The sequence below is a fragment of the Felis catus genome, chromosome C2 (genome assembly GCF_018350175.1).
Source record: "Felis catus isolate Fca126 chromosome C2, F.catus_Fca126_mat1.0, whole genome shotgun sequence".
Lineage (NCBI taxonomy): Eukaryota > Metazoa > Chordata > Mammalia > Carnivora > Felidae > Felis > Felis catus.
The window spans coordinates 66,771,360-66,793,689 of record NC_058376.1 but is presented as its reverse complement, the minus strand read 5'-3'; the positions used below and the strand labels follow the sequence as shown (position 1 = coordinate 66,793,689).

The following is a 22,330-nucleotide window of genomic DNA, read 5'->3' as shown; positions in this document are numbered from 1 at the left end:
TTGATTTTGGAGTTCTGCCTCCAAAAGGAAATAATAAATTTCTGTTGTTTGAAGTCACCCAGTGTACAGAATTTTGTTATGGCAGCCCTAGGAAGTGAATATATCAGGAATCAGGGTCACACTCTTTACTTATCAGGGCTTTGACTTTAACAAACAAGACCTATCAAACTATGCATTTATCCCCTTATAAACAGGCCTATTTTTAGCACACTCTGCCCTAGAGCTGCCTTTAAAGGGTCTCAACTCAGTAATCAACTGTTCCAAGCTAAATCATCTTATTTCCAGTGTTTTGGTAGATAAAATGATGCCCACCAAAGATGTCTATGCCCTAATCCTCAGAACCTATTAATATATTACCTTAAATGACAAAAAAAACAAACCAAACCAAAAAACAAAACAAAACAAAAAAACCAACAAACAAAAAACACCTGTCAGTTGTAATTAAGATTTGTTGAGATGAAGAGAGTATCCTGGATTATCTGGGTAGGCCCAATCTAATCACATGAGTCCTTAAGAGTTGAGAACCTCTCCCAGCTATGGTTAAAAAGAGATGCTATGTTATCTTTGAAGATGGAGGAAGGGAGATTTAAGCCTAGAAATGTGTACAGTTTATAAAAGGTTAAAAAGGCAAGAAAATAGATTCTCCTCTAGAGCTAGCAAAAAGGAATGCAACCCTGCTAATATCTTGATTTTAGCTCAGTGAGACCTGTATTGGACTTCTGGCCTACAGAACTATAAGATAATACATTTGTGTTGTTTCAAACTACTAAATTTGTGATAATTTACATCAGAATAGAAAATAATACAAGGGGCATCAAAGGAAGCTGTTTTTTTTTTCCCCATCATCATTATAGTCATCCTTGTTCTTTATCAGTTAAACACCACAAGTACTTTAAATCCTACTGTCTTACCTTTCCATCAGCCCCTTTCCCAATTATTCATATGAGGATGTTTAAGTAATTATGATGTCACTGCATGATAAAGTTTAATACCACTTCATCTGGCACCTTCAGTGGGTTCTTTGATTTTAAATTGGAGACAGTTCAAACCCAAACTCCTATCCTGAGGGTCTACAATCTAGAACAGGAGGCAGCAAACTTTTTATGTGAAGGGATAGACAGTAAATAGTTTAGGCTTCACAGGCCTTACAGCTCTGTCACAACTGCTGACTTTACTCTTGTGGTAAGAAAGCAACCACAGACAATATGTTAATGGTTAGCATGGCTGTGTCCCAAAAAAACATTTTATAAAAACAAGGCCTCAAGCGAGATTTGTCCCATTGGCTCTAGCTTCCAATCCCTGATCTAGAACAATTCTGATAATTATTGTCTTAACCAGGGTTCTGTGGAAAACAGCCTGAGGCTAGGCTTAAGTGCTAATGTTTCATAGAGAATTGCAATCTCAGGGCTGTAATAATAAAGGAAAAGTGAAGTAAAGCAAAGACGTAAAAGTAAGATGATACATTATCACACTAATCACTACTTTATGGGAGAAGACAAAGAGACACAGCCAATCACTCAGCATGTATATATGTTTGGCATTGCTAGATGTCTCTAACAGTCTATGTGGAAAAACCATAATTCAGAATAGCCCAACCACAGAGAGGAAGGAAAGGAGAATTTATTTCTGAGTCTTGTCTAATATTGGTCAAGGTTTTCTCCATGGGAAGTTAATACCCCCTCATTTCAGTCTTGTCATTTGACTCCTTTGGTAGCTGGTAGGAAAGCCAGATATCATAGCTTATAGTATGGTATATTATCTGAATCCAGAATTAAAGGGAGAAGCTAAGACTTGGCATAGCCAGTCTACTTAAGGAAACAGTACTGTATAAAACTGATTAATTTTGCCAAAACAGAGATGAAGCAAACAGTCATGATTTGGGGATACAGACAGGCCTGCGAGAATTCAAGGAAATGTATACAGTATTATGCCCAATATAAGCATCTCTCAGTTCAAGGGCACCCTCTTCAATTTGATACACTAATGCACAGTTTCTTTAGTAAATAATATCTCAGAGAGAGGATGGTCTGTTTTCTGATTCCACAATACTATGTTGTTTCAATATAACACTTAACATCAGTAATGTGTTCCTTCTTTCACCTCACCACAAAGCGTCTGTGGAAAATTGTCCCTTCCAGGTTGAATTTATCCCAGAAATGTAAATGTTTTTAATTAGAAAATCTATTAGTATTTCAACAAATTAACAATTTAAGGAATACTCATCTTGTAGTATAAGTACATGATAGCTTTCTTTTTTTTGTAATATAAGTGTCTGACATTAAACTTTTGATTGCTGAGGCATTCACTTCAGACATCCATCTTGAAGAAACACATTGCAAGCTACATGACTAAATAAAGAGCCAGGATACCCCACCCATGAAGTTCCCCTTTTTTAGAAAGCTCTGGTTGACACAGATAAACTGACAATTTGATTGACAGCTTACTTTTCCTTTCCCACACTTAAATTCCCACTCTTCTGTTTTATTTCACAAATAAAATGAACATGTGAAACCCTAGGCATTCCATCCTCAATAAAATCAGAACCCCAGGTACATGCACTCTCTCTTTCTCTACCTATGACTTCACTGAATGGCCCCAACCATGTTGTGTACCCTCTAGGACTCATGAACAATAATCTTCTTTTTCAATTTTTAAAAAAATTTAAAAAAATTTTTTTTTAATTTTTTTAAATTTTTTTAAATTTTTTTAAATTTTTAAATTTTTTTAAAAATCAATTTTTAAAAAAATTAATTCACAGAAGCAATAAAATCTATAAAGTACTTAGAATTAATCTAACAAAAGATATACATATGAATTTTGTGGAAAAAGTTATAAAGCTATATAGAAAAAAAGAAGGCTAAAGGAAACACTATGTTTAGAGTTGTAACATTCATATCTTAAAGAAGTAAATTTTTTCTAATCGGTATGTTCAAATTACAAACAAAATTGCAGGAGACATTTACATAGAGTTTTAGAAACTGATTCTGCAGTGTATATAGTACAATAAATGTTCAGAAAAAGCCAAGATAGAGAAGGAAGAGGTGGAGGACCTACCAGATAACAAGATGTTTTGTAAAGGTATTATTACTAATAAAATGTAGTAATAGTACACTAATAAATAAATATATCAATGCAACAGAGGAAAAGTCCAGAAAAAAGATCCATTCAAGCATGGGAATTTCATATGTGAGTGATATGTCCTTATAAATTAGTAACTAAATTAACTATTCAATAAATGAAGTATTTATCTGTAAAAACAGACATATCCCTTATTTCAAACCAATATAAAATAAATTATATTTAAGTTAAAATCTAATCGTGAAATGGAAAGCCTTAAAACTGATCTTATGTTTTAAAACAAGGATGATATTTTCCCACAGGAAGAAATGACTTACTGAATAAGATACAAAATGCAAGATACAAATGCAAAATACAAAATGAAAAGACTGATAAAATTCAATACATTAAAATAAGAAAAAACCTCTATGTGTCAAAAGGCTGTTGATGGAAGAACTAATGTACAAGAAGTCAAACAATTTGGGGGCACCTGGGTGGCTCAGTTGGTTAAGCATCTCACTCTTGATTTCAGCTCTGGTCATGAAATTGCAGTTTGCAGGATTGAGTCCTGTGGCAGGTTCTGCACTGACAAATGGAGAGATTCTCTCTCTCCCTCTCTCTCTCTGCCCCTCCCCTGCTTGCACATGCAGTCATTCGTGCTCTTTCTCTCAAAATAAACAAGCTTTTAAAAAAAGTCAAATGATTTATTCAAGATTTCAAACATGTAGTATTCTGACATTAATACTAATTTATTTCTCATCCTTTTTAATTTTTAATTACTTAACACACATTATATTCATAAAAATATGAACAAAAGGGACTATCAATACCTTTGATCACTTTCCCCAGTTCCAATCTCCAGTATCCTCCCCAGATTTGTACATATACTTTCAGGCCTTTTTTCTTGGGTATTTGAATATATAATAAAAACACAAATGCATTATTCAAGTGGCCTTATACTGCACTTATTGTTCTTCAACTTTTATTTTTAAAACATGGATTAAAGAACTTTCCATATCAGTACAGCGTTCTATAATATGGATATATTGGCATACATTTATTCCATTTTCTATTAATTGAACTTTATTCTGTTTTCAGTATTTTGGCCCTTGGTAATATAAATAGGATAGACCTCTGAAATGAATTTTCTAAGTCATAATGAATACATGTTTTAAATGGTGAGAATGCCAGATTGCCCATATTGGTATATATACCTACTAGTGCTGTATTTAGGTGTCCATTATTATTAATATTTTCCATTACCTGATATTATTTTTAATTTTTAATATTTTGCCAGTCTGATGTAGAAAAAATGGGATATTGCATTTCCCTAGTACTTATAAGTGAGGATATTTCCTTCTCACAGCAGCCAAACTCTGTTCTTTAGAGGTAAGAGGCAACACATTTTCAACTCTTATAACTGCCTTTTCTAGTAAACTTACTCTCATATTTCTAAATATATTTATATTTCAATTTCTTGATATATTAATTACACATATTGATTTCCTATTATGAAAGATGAGGATATGGTACAAGTTTTTTTATATATTTTGCATGTTCATTATTTGCCTACTATACGTAGCAAATATCTCCCTCTTTATTGCCTATCTCTTATCATGATTGTCTTGTTATGGTATATTCCATAAAGCTTTTAGGTTTTATGTCTTTCCTAAGGATGTCTGTACTTTACAGTAACAACTCATTTCCTATAGTTTCTTCTAAAACTTTCTGAGTTGTGATTTTAATGTTTATGTATTTTCTCCATCTGGAATTTACTTCTGTGAATGGAGTAAGGTAGAGAGACATTACTTTTTTTTTCAAAATGGATATCCAATTGTCCATCACCATTTATTCAATAGTTTTTTATGTCCTAAAACATCTTCTCTAAAATATCCAAAAATTACCCCAAAAGTCTGAACCATTTCTGGGATACCCATTTACATCTATTGGTCTTTTTGTATCCCCTGTACCAATATCACAATGTATTGTATTACTTTTTAACAATAGCCAAATTATGGAAAGAACCCAAATGTCCACTGACTGATGAATGGCTAAAGAAGATGTGGTATGTATGTGGGGGGGGGGGGAATATTTTCCATTACCTGATATTATTTTTAATTTTTAATATTTTGCCAGTCTGATGTGGAAAAAATGGGATATTCCATTTCCCTAGTACTTAAGTGAGGATATTTCCTTCTCACAGCAGCCAAGTGCTGTTCTTTACAGGTAAGAGGCAACACCCTATGATGCCAAGTGGGATATTCCTCAGCCATAAAGAAGAATGAAATCTTGCCATTTGTAATAACACAGGTTGGAGCTAGAAAGTATTATGCTAAGCAATATAAGTCAAAGAAAGACAAATACCATATGATTTCAGTCATATGTGGAATTTAAGAAACAAAACAGATGAACATAGGGGGATTAAAAAAAAGAGAGGCAAACCAGAAAACAGATTTAACTATAGAGAACAAACTGAAGGTTACTGGAAGGGGAGGTGGCGGTGGGGGATGAGTTAAATGGATGATGGGCACTAAGGAGGGCACTTGCTGTGATGAGCACTGGGAGTTGTATGTAAGTGATGAATCACTAAATTCTATACCTGACACTAATATTTTTTCTAGTCCATTAAACTTTATTTTTTTTCATTTTCTTAAGTTTATTTATTTTCATTATTTTTTACACACTCTCCAGTTCCATCCACGTTCCATCCACGTTGCTACAAAAGGCCATATTTCATTTTTTCTCATTGCCACGTAGTATTCCATTGTGTATATAAACCACACTCTCCAGTTCCATCCACGTTGCTACAAAAGGCCATATTTCATTTTTTCTCATTGCCACGTAGTATTCCATTGTGTATATAAACCACAATTTCTTTATCCATTCATCAGTTGATGGACATTTAGGCTCTTTCCATAATTTGGCTATTGTTGAGAGTGCTGCTATGAACATTGGGGTACAAGTGGCCCTATGCATCAGTACTCCTGTATCCCTTGGATAAATTCCTAGCAGTGCTATTGCTGGGTCATAGGGTAGGTCTATTTTTAATTTTCTGAGGAACCTCCACACTGCTTTCCAGAGCGGCTGCACCAATTTGCATTCCCACCAACAGTGCAAGAGGGTTCCCGTTTCTCCACATCCTCTCCAGCATCTAGAGTCTCCTGATTTGTTCATTTTGGCCACTCTGACTGGCGTGAGGTGATACCTGAGTGTGGTTTTGATTTGTATTTCCCTGATAAGGAGCGACGCTGAACATCTTTTCATGTGCCTGTTGGCCATCCGGATGTCTTCTTTAGAGAAGTGTCTCTTCATGTTTTCTGCCCATTTCTTCACTGGGTTATTTGTTTTTCGGGTGTGGAGTTTGGTGAGCTCTTTATAGATTTTGGATACTAGCCCTTTGTCCGATATGTCATTTGCGAATATCTTTTCCCATTCCGTTGGTTGCCTTTTAGTTTTGTTGGTTGTTTCCTTTGCTGTGCAGAAGCTTTTTATCTTCATAAGGTCCCAGTAATTCACTTTTGCTTTTAATTCCCTTGCCTTTGGGGATGTGTCGAGTAAGAGATTGCTACGGCTGAGGTCAGAGAGGTCTTTTCCTGCTTTCTCCTCTAAGGTTTTGATGGTTTCCTGTCTCACATTTAGGTCCTTTATCCATTTTGAGTTTATTTTTGTGAATGGTGTGAGAAAGTGGTCTAGTTTCAACCTTCTGCATGTTGCTGTCCAGTTCTCCCAGCACCATTTGTTAAAGAGGCTGTCTTTTTTCCATTGGATGTTCTTTCCTGCTTTGTCAAAGATGAGTTGGCCATACGTTTGTGGGTCTAGTTCTGGGGTTTCTATTCTATTCCATTGGTCTATGTGTCTGCTTTTGTGCCAATACCATGCTGTCTTGATGATGACAGCTTTGTAGTAGAGGCTAAAGTCTGGGATTGTGATGCCTCCTGCTTTGGTCTTCTTCTTCAAAATTCCTTTGGCTATTCGGGGCCTTTTGTGGTTCCATATGAATTTTAGGATTGCTTGTTCTAGTTTCGAGAAGAATGCTGGTGCAATTTTGATTGGGATTGCATTGAATGTGTAGATAGCTTTGGGTAGTATTGACATTTTGACAATATTTATTTTTCCAATCCATGAGCAGGGAATGTCTTTCCATTTCTTTAAATCTTCTTCAATTTTCTTCATAAGCTTTCTATAGTTTTCAGCATACAGATCCTTTACATCTTTGGTTAGATTTATTCCTAGGTATTTTATGCTTCTTGGTGCAATTGTGAATGGGATCAGTTTCTTTATTTGTCTTTCTGTTGCTTCAGTGTTAGTGTATAAGAATGCAACTGATTTCTGTACATTGATTTTGTATCCTGCAACTTTGCTGAATTCCTGTATCAGTTCTAGCAGACTTTTGGTGGAGTCTATCGGATTTTCCATGTATAATATCATGTCATCTGCAAAAAGCGAAAGCTTGACTTCATCTTTGCCAATTTTGATGCCTTTGATTTCCTTTTGTTGTCTGGTTGCTGATGCTAGAACTTCCAGCACTATGTTAAACAGCAGCGGTGAGAGTGGGCATCCTCGTCGTGTTCCTGAACTCAGGGAAAAAGCTCTCAGTTTTTCCCCGTTGAGGATGACGTTAGCTGTGGGCTTTTCATAAATGGCTTTTATGATGTTTAAGTATGTTCCTTCTATCCCGACTTTCTCAAGGGTTTTTATTAAGAAAGGGTGCTGGATTTTGTCAAAGGCCTTTTCTGCATCAATTGACAGGATCATATGGTTCTTCTCTTTTTTTTTTTGTTAATGTGATGTATCACGTTGATTGATTTGCAAATGTTGAACCAGCCCTGCATCCCAGGAATGAATCCCACTTGATCATGGTGAATAATTCTTTTTATATGCCGTTGAATTCGATTTGCTAGTATCTTATTGAGAATTTTTGCATCCATATTCATCAGGGATATTGGCCTGTAGTTCTCTTTTTTTACTGGGTCTCTGTCTGGTTTAGGAATCAAAGTAATACTGGCTTCATAGAATGAGTCTGGAAGTTTTCCTTCCCTTTCTATTTCTTGGAATAGCTTGAGAAGGATAGGTATTATCTCTGCTTTAAACGTCTGGTAGAACTCCCCTGGGAAGCCATCTGGTCCTGGACTCTTATTTGTTGGGAGATTTTTGATAACCGATTCAATTTCTTCACTGGTTATGGGTCTGTTCAAGCTTTCTATTTCCTCCTGATTGAGTTTTGGAAGTGTGTGGGTGTTTAGGAATTTGTCCATTTCTTCCAGGTTGTCCAGTTTGTTGGCATTTAATTTTTCATAGTATTCCCTGATAATTGTTTGTATCTCTGAGGGATGGGTTGTAATAATTCCATTTTCATTCATGATTTTATCTATTTGGGTCATCTCCCGTTTCTTTTTGAGAAGCCTGGCTAGAGGTTTGTCAATTTTGTTTATTTTTTCAAAAAAACAACTCTTGGTTTCGTTGATCTGCTCTACAGTTTTTTTAGATTCTATATTGTTTATTTCTGCTCTGATCTTTATTATTTCTCTTCTTCTGCTGGGTTTAGGCTGCCTTTGCTGTTCTGCTTCTAGTTCCTTTAGGTGTGCTGTTAGATTTTGTATTTGGGATTTTTCTTGTTTCTTGAGATAGGCCTGGATTGCAATGTATTTTCCTCTCAGGACTGCCTTCGCTGCGTCCCAAAGCGTTTGGATTGTTGTATTTTCATTTTCGTTTGTTTCCATATATTTTTTAATTTCTTCTCTAATTGCCTGGGTGACCCACTCATTCGTTAGTAGGGTGTTCTTTAACCTCCATGCTTTTGGAGGTTTTCCAGACTTTTTTCTGTGGTTGATTTCAAGCTTCATAGCATTGTGGTCTGAAAGTCTGCATGGTATAATTTCAATTCTTGTAAACTTATGAAGGGCTGTTTTGTGACCCAGTATATGATCTATCTTGGAGAATGTTCCATGTGCACTCGAGAAGAAAGTATATTCTGTTGCTTTGGGATGTAGAGTTCTAAATATATCTGTCAAGTCCATCTGATCCAATGTCTCATTCAGGGCCCTTGTTTCTTTATTGACCGTGTGTCTAGATGATCTATCCATCTGTAAGTGGGGTGTTAAAGTCCCCTGCAATTACCACATTCTTATCAATACGGTTGCTTATGTTTATGAGTAATTGTTTTATATATTTGGGGGCTCCGGTATTTGGCGCATAGACATTTATAATTGTTAGCTCTTCCTGATGGATAGACCCTGTAACTATTATATAATGTCCTTCTTCATCTCTTGTTACAGCCTTTAATTTAAAGTCTAGTTTGTCTGATATAAGTATGGCTACTCCAGATTTCTTTTGGCTTCCAGTAGCATGATAAATAGTTCTCCATCCCCTCACTCTCAGTCTAAAGGTGTCCTCAGGTCTAAAATGAGTCTCTTGTAGACAGCAAATAGATGGGTCTTGTTTTTTTATCCATTCTGATACCCTATGTCTTTTGGTTGGCGCATTTAATCCATTTACATTCAGTGTTATTATAGAAAGATACGGGTTTAGAGTCATTGTGATGTCTGTATGTTTTATGCTTGTAGTGATGTCTCTGGGACTTTGTCTCACAGGGTCCCCCTTAGGATCTCTTGTAGGGCTGGCTTAGTGGTGACAAATTCCTTCAGTTTTTGTTTGTTTGGGAAGACCTTTATCTCTCCTTCTATTCTAAATGACAAACTTGCTGGATAAAGGATTCTTGGCTGCATATTTTTTCTGTCTAGCACCCTGAAAATCTCGTGCCAATTCTTTCTGGCCTGCCAAGTTTCAAAAGAGAGATCAGTCACGAGTCTTATAGGTCTCCCTTTATATGTGAGGGCACGTTTACCCCTTGCTGCTTTCAGAATTTTCTCTTTATCCTTGTATTTTGCCAGTTTCACTATGATATGTCGTGCAGAAGATCGATTCAAGTTACGTCTGAAGGGAGTTCTCTGGGCCTCTTGGATTTCAATGCCTTTTTCCTTCCCCAGTTCAGGGAAGTTCTCAGCTATTATTTCTTCAAGTACCCCTTCAGCACCTTTCCCTCTCTCTTCCTCCTCTGGGATACCAATTATGCGTATATTATTTCTTTTTAGTGTATCACTTAGTTCTCTAATTTTCCCCTCATACTCCTGGATTTTTTTATCTTTTTCTCAGCTTCCTCTTTTTCCATAACTTTATCTTCTAGTTCACCTATTCTCTCCTCTGCCTCTTCAAGCCGAGCTGTGGTGGTTTCCATTTTGTTATGCATTTCGTTTAAAGCGTTTTTCAACTCCTCGTGACTGTTCCTTAGTCCCTTGATCTCTGTAGCAAGAGATTCTCTGCTGTCCTGTATACTGTTTTCAAGCCCAGCGATTAATTTTATGACTATTATTCTAAATTCACTTTCTGTTATATTATTTAAATCCTTTTTGATCAGCTCATTAGCTGTTGTTATTTCCTGGAGATTCTTCTGAGGGGAATTCTTCCGCTTGGTCATTTTGGATAGTCCCTGGCGTGGTGAGGACCTGCAGGGCACTTCCCCTGTGCTGTGGTGTATAACAGGAGTTGGTGGGCGGGGCCGCAGTCAGACCTGATGCCTGCCCCCAGCCCACCGCTGGGGCCACAGTCAGACTGGTGTGTGCCTTCTCTTCCCCTCTCCTAGGGGCAGGATTCACTGTGGGGTGGTGTGGCCCGTCTGGGCTACTTGCACACCGCCAGGCTTGTGATGCTGGGGATCTGGCTTATTAGCTGGGGTGGATGGGCAAGGTGCACAGGAGCAGGAGGGGCAGGCTTAGCTCGCTTCTCCTTAGGTGATCCACTTCAGGAGGGGCCCTGTGGCAGCGGGAGGGAGTCAGATCCGCTGCCGGAGGTTTGGCTCCACAGAAGCGCAGAGTTGGGTGTTTGCGCGGAGCGAGCAAGTTCCCTGGCAGGAACTGGTTCTCTTTGGGATTTTGGCTGGGGGATGGGCGGGGGAGATGGCGCTGGCGAGCACCTTTGTTCCCCACCAAACTGAGCTCTGTCGTCAGGGGGCTCAGCAGCTCTCCCTCCCTTTGTCCTCCAGCCTTCCCGCTTTCCGAGCAGAGCTGTTAACTTATGACCTCCCAGACGCTAAGTCGTGCTTGTTGTGGGAACACAGTCCGTCAGGCCCCTCCGCTTTTGCAAGCCAGACTCGGGGGCTCTGCTTGGCCGGCGAGCCGCCCCTCCGCCCCAGCTCCCTCCCGCCAGTCCGTGGAGCGCACACCGCCTCGCCGCCCTTCCTACCCTCTTCCGTGGGCCTCTTGTCTGCGTTTGGCTCCAGCGACTCCGTTCTGCTAATCCTCTGGTGGTTTTCTGGGTTATTTAGGCAGGTGTAGGTGGAATGTAAGTGATCAGCAGGACGTGCGGTGAGCCCAGCGTCCTCCTAAGCCGCCATCTTGCAAACCTCCTATTTTTAATTTTTTGAGGAACCTCCACACTGTTTTCCAGAGTGGCTGCACCAGTTTGCATTCCCACCAACAGTGCAAGAGGGTTCCTGTTTCTCCACATCCTCTCCAACATCTATAGTCTCCTGATTTGTTCTTTTTAGCCACTCTGACCAGTGTGGTATCTGACCAGTGGTATCTCAGTATGTGAAACTAATATTAAAATGTTTGTTAACTAACCAGAATTTACATAAAAACTTGAAGTAAAAATTTAAAAAATATTTTAAATATTTTCCTTTTTTAAAATGTATAGTTACTAATTTTATTTTTCTTCTTAACTGAAGTATAATATATAGTGTTATATTAGTTTCAGGTGTACAATATAATGATTCAACAATTCTGTTCTTCCATTTATCTATTTTACCCTTCTCCCCAACCACCTCCCCTCTGGCAACCATGGGTTTGTCTCTATATGTAAGAGTCTGGTTTTTTTTTTGCTTGTCTTTTTTTCTCATTGTTCATTTGTTTTGTTTCTTAAATTCCACATATGAGTGAAATCATATGGTATTTGTCTTTCTCTTATTTCACTAAGCATCATACCCTCCAGGTCCATCCATATTGTTGCAAATGGCAAGATCTCATTCTTTTTTATGGCTGAGTAATATTTTATTGTGTATATATACCACATCTTCTTTACTCATCCATCTATGGATGAACACATGGGTTGCTACCATGTGTTTGCCATTGTTAACAATGCTGCATTAAACACAGGGGTGCATATATCTTTTCAAATGAGTGGGGGTGTTGTTGTTGTTGTTGTTGTTGTTGTTGTTGTTGTTGTTTTCTTTGGAAAATATCCAGTACTGTAATTATTAGATCATATGGTATTTCTATTTTTAATTTTTTGAGGAACTTCTATACTGTTTTCCACAGTGGCTGCACCAATTTGCATTCCCAGAAACTGTGTACAAAGCTAGAGGTATCACAATTCCAGAATTCAAGATACACTATAAAACTGTAGTAATCAAAACAGCATGGTACTGGTATAAGAACAGACACATAGATCAATGGAACAGATTAGAGAGCCCAGAAATAAACCCATGCTTATATGGTCAATTAATCTATAATAAAGGAGGCAAGAATATATAATGGAGAAAAGACAGTGTCTTCAATATATGATGCTGGGAAAACTAAGTTGCATGTCATCCTTGCCCAGGGGCCATTCCAATCTTCTCTGTGATTTTAATATATGTGCTGCCAAAGGAGCACAGTGCTTAGAAAACTAGACAGCTACATGCAAAAGAATGAAAATGTACTGCTTTCTTATACTATACACAAAAATAAACTAGAGGGGCCTGGGTGGTGCAGTCGGTTAGGCGTCCGACTTCAGCCAGGTCACGATCTCGCGGTCCGTGAGTTCGAGCCCTGCGTCAGGCTCAGGGCTGATGGCTCAGAGCCTGGAGCCTGTTTCCGATTCTGTGTCTCCCTCTCTCTCTGCCCCTCCCCCGTTCATGCTCTGTCTCTCTCTGTCCCCAAAATAAATAAAACGTTGAAAAAAAATTAAAAAAAAATAAACTCAAAAATGGATTAAAGACCTAAATATGAGACCTGAAACCATAAAACTCCTAGAAGAAAAAATGGGTGGTAACTTCTTAGACATCAGCTGTAGAAATATTTTTCCAGATATGTCTCTTCATGCAAGAAAAACAAAAGCAAAATTAAGCTAGTGGGACTACACCAAAATAAAAGGTTTTGCACAGCGAAGGAAACCATTAATAAAACAAAAAGACAACCTACTGAATAGGAAAAGATATTTGCAAATGATATATGCAATAAGGGGTTAATATCCAAAATATATTAAGAACTTATACAACACCAAAAAAACCCCCAAATAATCCAATTAAAAATTGGGCAGAGGCCCTGAATAGACATTTTTCCAAACAAGACATACAGATGACCAACAGACACATGAAAAGATGCACAACATCGCTCATCATCAAGAAAATGCAAATAAAAACCACAATGAGATTGTCACCTTACACTTGTTAGAGTGGCTGAAATAAAAAACAGAAGAAATAACAAGTGTTGGTGAGGATCTGGAGAAAAATACTTTCTTATGAATTTTAGGATCATTTCCTTAAAAATAAGTAAATTCTGATGACACCTGATTGGAATTACAGTGTATTAATGGATCAATTTGAAGAAATCCAATGTTCTTTCTATTACCATCAGGCAACTTGACTTTCAGGCTCAATATTTATTAGACAAATTCACTTTCTATCATTTAAAAATAAACAAAGAAGAAAACCTATACTAACTAATTTATACAGGTGTTTTCTATGGTATTTAGCAAAAAATATATTATTGAAGAAGGAATATTTATGATGAAAGTGATGCTTTAGATCTTTTCATGTTATCAACTTTGTTTCCTCAAAATGAAAATTATAAATAATCAAAATGAATAAGGATTATTTCTATAACCTGAGAAATTTTTCTGTATAATTACCTATTTATAAAATTAAGATTGGCTAATTTATGATTATTTAATATTGGTCATGTATCATTACCAAAACTGAATAGCAGAGGCCTATGATTAATGATATTGATAATCAAATTGTTAAGTTCCAGCACAGAATATTTGAAAATGGAAGTTGTTCCACATGTCCCATACCTTCCTCAAAATTCTAGAATTAAATATCAACTTTAACTCTAGGTGAAAAAAGAGACTTAATTTGGGACCATTATTGTGAACAATTCATTCATTCATTCATTTATTTGCTCATTCATTCATTCAACATATTTTAATTTTAGAAAACACTGAACGCTATGAACTGTGCTACAAGTTAGGTACAAAATAAGAACAAGAAACACCTTCATTCAAGAATGAGGAAAATAAATGCAAGAATAATGGTATTGTAATACTCACTTTCCCTTCATCTCTTGGGCTATCACTTAAATGTACAACTGGACCTGGATGAGTCTTTGTGGATCTGTTAAATTAATTCAAAATAGTAATTAAAAAATAAAAATTAAAACACCTTACCATTAGAGACTGGAACAAAGAAATTATACTAGAATACACTCTTAATAATCTGAGAGTTATTCATTTGAAATTTGGTTGTTTTTCTTGAAGACTATCTTTCTTTCTCCTAGTAACTCTGTTAAAATAGGTGTAACTTTTTTAAAATCAGGTTTAAGAACATAGATCCATATAACAATAGGGTTCTTCATTTCTTTTTTGTTTTAAATGTTTATTTATTTTTGAGAGAGCAAGCACAACCAGGGGAGGGGCAGAGAGAGAAGGGGACAGAGGATCCAAAGCAGGCTTTGTGCTGCAGACAGACCCAATGTGGATCTCAAACTCACAAACCATGAGATCACGACCTGAGCTGAAGTCAGACGCTTAACCAACTGAGCCACCCAGGTACCCTAGGATTCTTTATTTCTATAGCACAAAAATTAAATACTCAAAGGGACAATATTAATAATGAAAGCGATGCTTTAGATATTTTCATGTTATCAACTTTATTTCCTCATTATCAAAGGAAAATTATGAATAATCAAGATGATGCCTTTTCATAAAAGTATGGATTTATGGACTGGGCATTTTTATGTTTGTTGCCTTATCTGGACCTCCGAAAATTTAAAATTGAACTTTTAGTTACACAAGAAAGAAAACTTACACAGCCATAAGGCTAATGCTGTAAATCCTTGCAACCAAATTGCAAAGTATATAACTGATTTACAATTTCTTTTGACATAAAATCTCTAATTTTGCTCCTAAGAAAAGTTTAGTATCTCCTTTGATTTACAAAGAAATTCTCTCTAGTGATAGCCAGATTACAGAAAACTGACAAACTGAGGAAACATAGTTCACTGGTTATGTCTTACTTATTTGTTATCTAGGGTAAGCAATAACAGGTAACTATGTGTCTAAGTGCATATTGTTAAAAGGACCTATGCTCTGTAAATCTGACTTTAAATTTATTCCACTCTGATATCTAGCATGTTTCTTTTGTGTTCCCTATTTTAACATACTGTTAAATATGATTATGTCATGGTTAAATATAATATGACCTGATATGACCATAGATTTGTTACTGCTCATTTTTCCACATCCTTTCTTCAACAGCCTATTTGTGCCAGACTAATTCTATTATGATTATATTGACATAATTCTAATTTATTTCTTATGCACACATTAAAACCATCAAAGATTCTTCAGAAAATAGTAAAGAAGATTAAATTTTAAAAACTTGTTGGAATCAGAGAAAACTGACAAATTAAGTAACTCTAGGTTCCCTAGATACCGACTCCCCACAGTGACTCAGAGGAATAAATACAGATTTATTAGATATTTTGTTACTGGTTTTATCCTAAATCTCATTATCTAAAAATGGAAATAGTAGTACTGACTTTACTGAGTAATTATGAAAATTAGAACATATATATATATATATATACATATATACATATATACATATATATATATATATATATATATATATATATATATATATCACCTAATATAATGGCAAAACATGTTAAGCACTCAATGAACAGTATGCATTATGACTGCTGTAAATCAATGGAATAATTGGGAACCAGAGTTACTATTTGCATTCTAAACGTAGTGTTTTATTAGAGTATAAGTGCCTCTGATAAGGACAATGTCCTTCAATTATCCTTTGGAAATTAATAATATCCAACAAACTACATACCCCTGTCTCTTGGGTTTGATTGGAACAGCAAATAACAAAGTGTACTCTATGATTAACTAGTAAATATATAAGTTATTTCACTTAAAGAGTGTTCCATATTTAAAAAGTTTGGGAAACCCTGAATCAAACATAGTTACATATTTTTTTCTTCTATAAAACTTCTTAAAGCCACAATTTGCAAGTGAATATTGCAAATCTTTGATATTTTCCAAAAGTGCTGGTTCATAGGATCCTTCCTCATTGACCATATTAAGGCAATCACTGAAATATACTTTAAGAAACACTACTAAGGCCACATGCAAGACTCTACCATTTAGACTCTCAAACTCTGTTAAACACTCAAGTTCAGAAAATAATCTAGCATTAAACCTCAGTTGTTTGTATTTACTTTTTCAGACTATAGAAGATATATTATTGGTAGAAAGAAAGAAAGAAAGAAAGAAAGAAAGCCAAACTTAGAAAACACTAATAGTCAAAAGAAAAAAAAAACTCTCATATTATTTCACTGCCTAAATATAACGACTACTAACATTTTGATATGTTTTTTCTGACTTTTCCCCTGACATTGTACCTCCAAAAACCATCAAGCATTCCTTGAAAAACTTATAGCCATAAAGCATTGGTGTACTCTAGATTCTGTAAATCCTACAAAAATTACTTTAGGTAGAATTATCAATGACCTTAAAGTCATGTAATATCTATCTAAATAATGCCCAATAATATTTCTAGGTATCCCTATTTATTTATCTTCCTCCCATTCACCATGATAGCTTCTTAATAGTTTCCTTTGTGGACTTTCTTTCTCTTTCTATATCTTAAATACTGATATTCCTTTTCATTCTGCCCTTGTCTGTCATCTATTCCCATGTTATATATGGTCATGAATTCAAGAATGCACAGGAGCCAGGCAAGATTTGCAAATGAATTAAATAGGCTGAATGAGAATTGTGCCAAATTGGATGCACATTATCCACCTACAAAAGGTGGATTATTGACTGCCATGACAACAATACTGAACTAGAATTGTCTCATCATGAATTTTCATGAAAATCTGGAAGTACAACTTTTTATTTCTACTCTACCAATTTTCAAATATTACAAATAACTCAGAACATACTTAAAACTCTGGTAGCCAAACAAAACATATCTGTGAGTCAGAATTGGTTGAGTGTCTGCTAATTTGCTACCTGTTTTCTATATACTCTTCATACACAATCTCATCTTTTTTCATGGTTTCAATGACCATAAATTCAGATCTCATTACCTTCAGATCCATATATCCCACTTCATATCATTTTGAATGTCTTACAAACACATACAACTCAACCTACCTAAAATTGAACTCATTATTTTACTCCCAACTTAATCTCCTACTTTATTTCACTAAATGGCACCCTTACCTACACAGTGGCTCAAGCCTAACATCTCTTAATTCTTCTTGTTGTTCTTGGATCCTTCCATAATACCCAAGTCTGGCCTCTTCTATCTTCTATTTATTTAATTATGACAGCTTATCTCCACTCCTAAATCAATCATAATGTTTACCTAGAATACAGTCTTTCTCTCTTTGATCATTTCTTCATATCTGCCTCAGAATAGTCTTCCTAAATGCATATTTAATCAAGTCAACTCTCTGCATAAAGCCCTTCAAAATCTAGCCCTTGGCCTTAGAAGTCCAAACTTCTCAAACTGCCTTAAAAAGCCTTTCATATTATATCCCCTGATTACTTCTCCTTTGTCATCCTCTCTCCCAGGTATTACAACCAACTAAACTACTTAAAATTCCTGTGCATGGAACAAAAACTCTCTCAAATTCCACCCTTTAAACTTTCTATCCCCTCCTCCTAGAGTACTTCCACCCCTGTCTCCCAATTCTTCACTCAACTGAAATTCTCATCCTGTCAGATAGCAACATAGATGTAACTTCCTTCACAGACACTTCTCTGGGACCCCATGTTAGGTGTCCTTCTTATGGAATTGCCACATTTTATTTCCAATATATTGGAATTGCCTTTTTAATTAATCTCACCTTTATTAGACTAAAAGCCCAAGAGGACAGTAACTATGTCTTCCCAGTTCATAGTTGTTTCCAGTACAGAGCATATCGTAGTGTACAATAAACATGTTTGAGTGATTGTTAAACACAAGTCTTAAATTTATTATTTAATTCTGAATTTCATGCTCAAATTTTAATCATATGTAGAAAAAATAGGTTATATATTTTTAACGTTTATTTATTTTTGAGACAGAGAGAGACAGAGCATGAACGGGGGAGGGTCAGAGAGAGGGAGACACAGAATCTGAAACAGGCTCCAGGCTCTGAGCTGTCAGCACAGAGCCCGACATGGGGCTCGAACTCACGAACTGTGAGATCGTGACCTGAGCCGAAGTCGGACGCTTAACCGACTGAGCCACCCAGGTGCCCCGGTTATATATTTTTAAAAGCCAGGGCTGTTCCACAGAAATATTTATTTTTGTGCTCAAACCTGGAATACATTTTCCCATAGAAATATTTTTATGTCAGTTTAGTTCTATGCTACTATTTTATGGGTCTATAAACATCATTGTTTCTATGGAAAATGTGTTCCAGTTTCCAAATAATTAATACATACATTTTGGGAGCACAAAATATTTATAATTATGGGAATTGACTATAATTACAATTAAGAGGCTTCACTAAAAAAAGAAACAAATTACAAAATAACATTGAATGGAAAGTATTTCAAGTAAGAACTTACCTAGTAATAATTTCACATCTCTTAAAGACAATTCTGCATTTGCTATACTTAGAAAATGTATTGTTAAAACTTGTGTCTAAAATTCTATTACTGAAATGATCTTTTAAATATATTTTTATTATTGTCCCATACACTTGACACATATTAACAGGAAGTGACATGTATTTTCTAATGTATCTGAAGAGGTAGAGAGCAGTTAAAAGACTGGTCTAGGAGACTGGCAGTTGCCATTTAAAATTATATGTATCACAATGGATATATAATTGCATGGAACACACTTTTGGAAATTTGGTCTATGTAAACCAAGAAACATTCAAGAGGTAATGTTGTCTACTAATAATTTCTTGAGGATATTTCAGGACATTTTTCAGAGGCATGTACAACTCTATAAAAGATGATATTTCTATAAATGGTAGATTCTATTATGATGCTGTATCACATGTCTAAGATCATACTATGAAAAATAAAAGTGTCTTATTTTATTTTAGTTTCTTCTAATTTTACCCTCCTTTACAGTTTTTAAATTCATCATTAGTCCTGAAATCGTAAAAGTTAGACTATATAAATACATACAGGTAAGTAGAAATCACTAATGAACTATGAAAAGTATTTGGTAAGTATGTGAATATGGAAACAAAACAGCAAAAGTGATGAAATATTTGATATATTTGGATAATAAACTTCTTAATTAGCATCATTCAACTAAACACAAATGATACATCTATTACTATTTGTACTAATGTTAAATTTGTATAAAAGTTTATAATTCAATCTCTCAAGTTTATTTATGTTTTTATCAATATCCTAAAACAATATTATGAAAGCAAACATTAAGTTCATCCCTATTTACCACTTCTATAGAACTGAGATTATAGTGGGAAAATCTTTCCCAAATAGCTAAAAAAGTAAATAATTTTTGGAAGACATAGTTGACTATAAACTTTTTTTTAAAATACACATACAGAACATCAAAATATATATGAGTAAAATAGCTCATGCCAATTATGAATGAAAGCTGTAAGTCAATAGTAGAGTGTAACTATCAAAGTAACTCTTCAGTAGTGTCATCAATCACTTAGTAACCACTCTGTGGAAAGCACCAAAATAAGCGAAGTATGAAGAAAAAGAAAGGAACAGTGAACAAAGATTCTGCCCTGGAGCAGCTCTTAATCTAATCAGGGATGAAGAATTACCATTGATAAAAGACCCATTAGGACATAATACAAAAGGAATATTATAAGAAGATCATAATTAGTAATAACCTTTCCTATCAAGTAATATACAGGCACACTGAAACATTAAAAATTGGGAATGGTAGATTTATCATAAAGACCAGACTCAAGCTTCATAAAAATAGGCTGTTTTAATCAGAGCTTTGGAGAATTAATTATGTAACTTAGAATATATCTATACAAGAGAGAGAATGAGCCAGCCTCAAGTTAAATATATCTTATTAAGGACCTAATATGCACAGAACATAAACATTTATTAAAGAAAAATTTTTTCCTGATTAAGTGACCAGGAGACAGTGACCAGGAAAATTGTCCATGTATGTACCACAAAAAGATAACTTGGAATTCCACAAAGCTTCACATTTGGGGAATTTCACATTTTTACATGTGCATAAACTTAAATATCAATGCCAAAGTCAAAGTGGTAATTACCACTAACCACATATCCAAATGGATGCATATGTCAAAACATGAAAAATATTGATAAATTGATTCTCCTTAGAACTCTGAACAATATGTTAGGCAAATGAAGAATAAGCTACCACCAATAAAAAATATGTGAACAGATTATGATTATTTTTACATAAAATGAAATGTGGTCACAATCCACTTGCCATTCCCATTGGAAGCGGCTATACTAAGAATGACAATAAAGAAATGAGATGATTTCCTGTATAACTTTTAGAATGAGTCTTAGCTTACTATCATCAAATTTTACATACATAACCCTTAGTTATTCAGAAACTCTTAAGTATTCAGAAAGGCTAAAATAAGAATATGTTAACATTACAATAATTTTAAGTCTGTACAGTTTCAAATTATTTTAGCTAAACTTTTCACACAAATTAATCATAAATTAGCTATAAATGTTTCAAATAACTCTGTAATTTGACATATATTTTACACAACCATGTGAAATATTTAAGCCAAATAAAGTGATATTCAAATTCAAACTTACAGCTCAATTGCCTTGTTCCACATGATAACATATCCAGAAAGAATGAAAGATTCAATATTTACAATATGTGTATTTCCTCTTTCTGTTCCAACATAGAGCCATTTACTCTGGAAAGGTAGATGACAGTAAGTAATTCTGAAAGAAAGAAAATTACAATTAAAATATCTAAATTTTATATTTGGTCAGCATTATATTTTCCTTATACTTATTAGGTAGCGATAGCTATATAAACAATAAAATTTACTATACACTCAAGTAGCATTTATTTACTAGCAGAGGATATAGGATATATAACAAGAGTACATCATTAAAAATAATTATGATAATAATAACCACTATTTAATAAGTATCTACCATGGACATTAACATATATTGTTTCTAATTCTGAAAAGAGCACTCCAAGACAGATAAATATTTCTATTTTACACAGAGGAAACTGAGGCCAGGAATTTTTATTTTTACTTGCAGAGGACTGACACCTAGTAAGTGGCAAAACTGGGATTCAAATATACTCCTATCTGATTGCAAAATTAGCATATTTATACACTGGTCATTTTTCTTCAGTAATATTCACTTCAAATAGAAATTAAGTACATAGGAAACAAATTTCAGTTAGAGAATTTGTAGCTTTGTCTGCATAAGATCATAAATTATTTACTATTTATTCAGATGCTTGGAATCTAATTAGTATAAAGAAAACTTATAAGGTCAGAGATCTACCATACTATTCCTTTGGGCTTTTTTATTCTGCCTTTATCTTCACAGTAGGTTTTCTGACCAATTCTGGGAACCTGTTCTATAGCCAACACAACCATGACACCTATAAATAAAATATGGGAATTTACCAGAGCCTTCTATTGACAGTGTATCACTCTTTAGTTTTGCCTATTCAGGCTCCTTAATCTCTCTTAAAATGACAAGGGAAGTAAGTTCATAGTTATCCATTGTCAGAACTTATTATTGAATCATAATATTTCCTAGAATTCACTCAGAAAGAGAGCTGGTAAATTGTTAGAAGAACAGGACAGAATTCTGATGCCAGGCAGGCAGACCAATACGGGGGGAAAAAAAGGAATGTGAATGGTAAATTACCCCCAAAATTCTATTTCATACCTCTTTTTTATATAAGACTAAACATCCAGTCTGTTGAATTTATATTCTCAGTCTGGTTCATTGAAGTATTCAACAGCCTACCTCTCTAAATCAAAATGTATTAAAAAGTATTCTGCTAAAAAAAAAAAAAAAA

At 35.0% G+C, this 22,330-nt stretch overlaps 1 protein-coding gene and 1 pseudogene across 1 annotated transcript in view; both read right to left on the bottom strand.

Annotated features, from left to right (window-relative positions):
- The window catches only part of STXBP5L (syntaxin binding protein 5L), a 386,205-nt gene that overhangs the window by 232,094 nt on the left and 131,781 nt on the right, over positions 1–22,330 (bottom strand). The window contains 2 exon segments of the mRNA XM_045036998.1: positions 14,362–14,425; positions 21,085–21,219. Coding sequence (XP_044892933.1) covers positions 14,362–14,425; positions 21,085–21,219 — 199 coding nt within the window.
- On the bottom strand, positions 12,607–12,704 carry LOC111556420 (annotated as a pseudogene).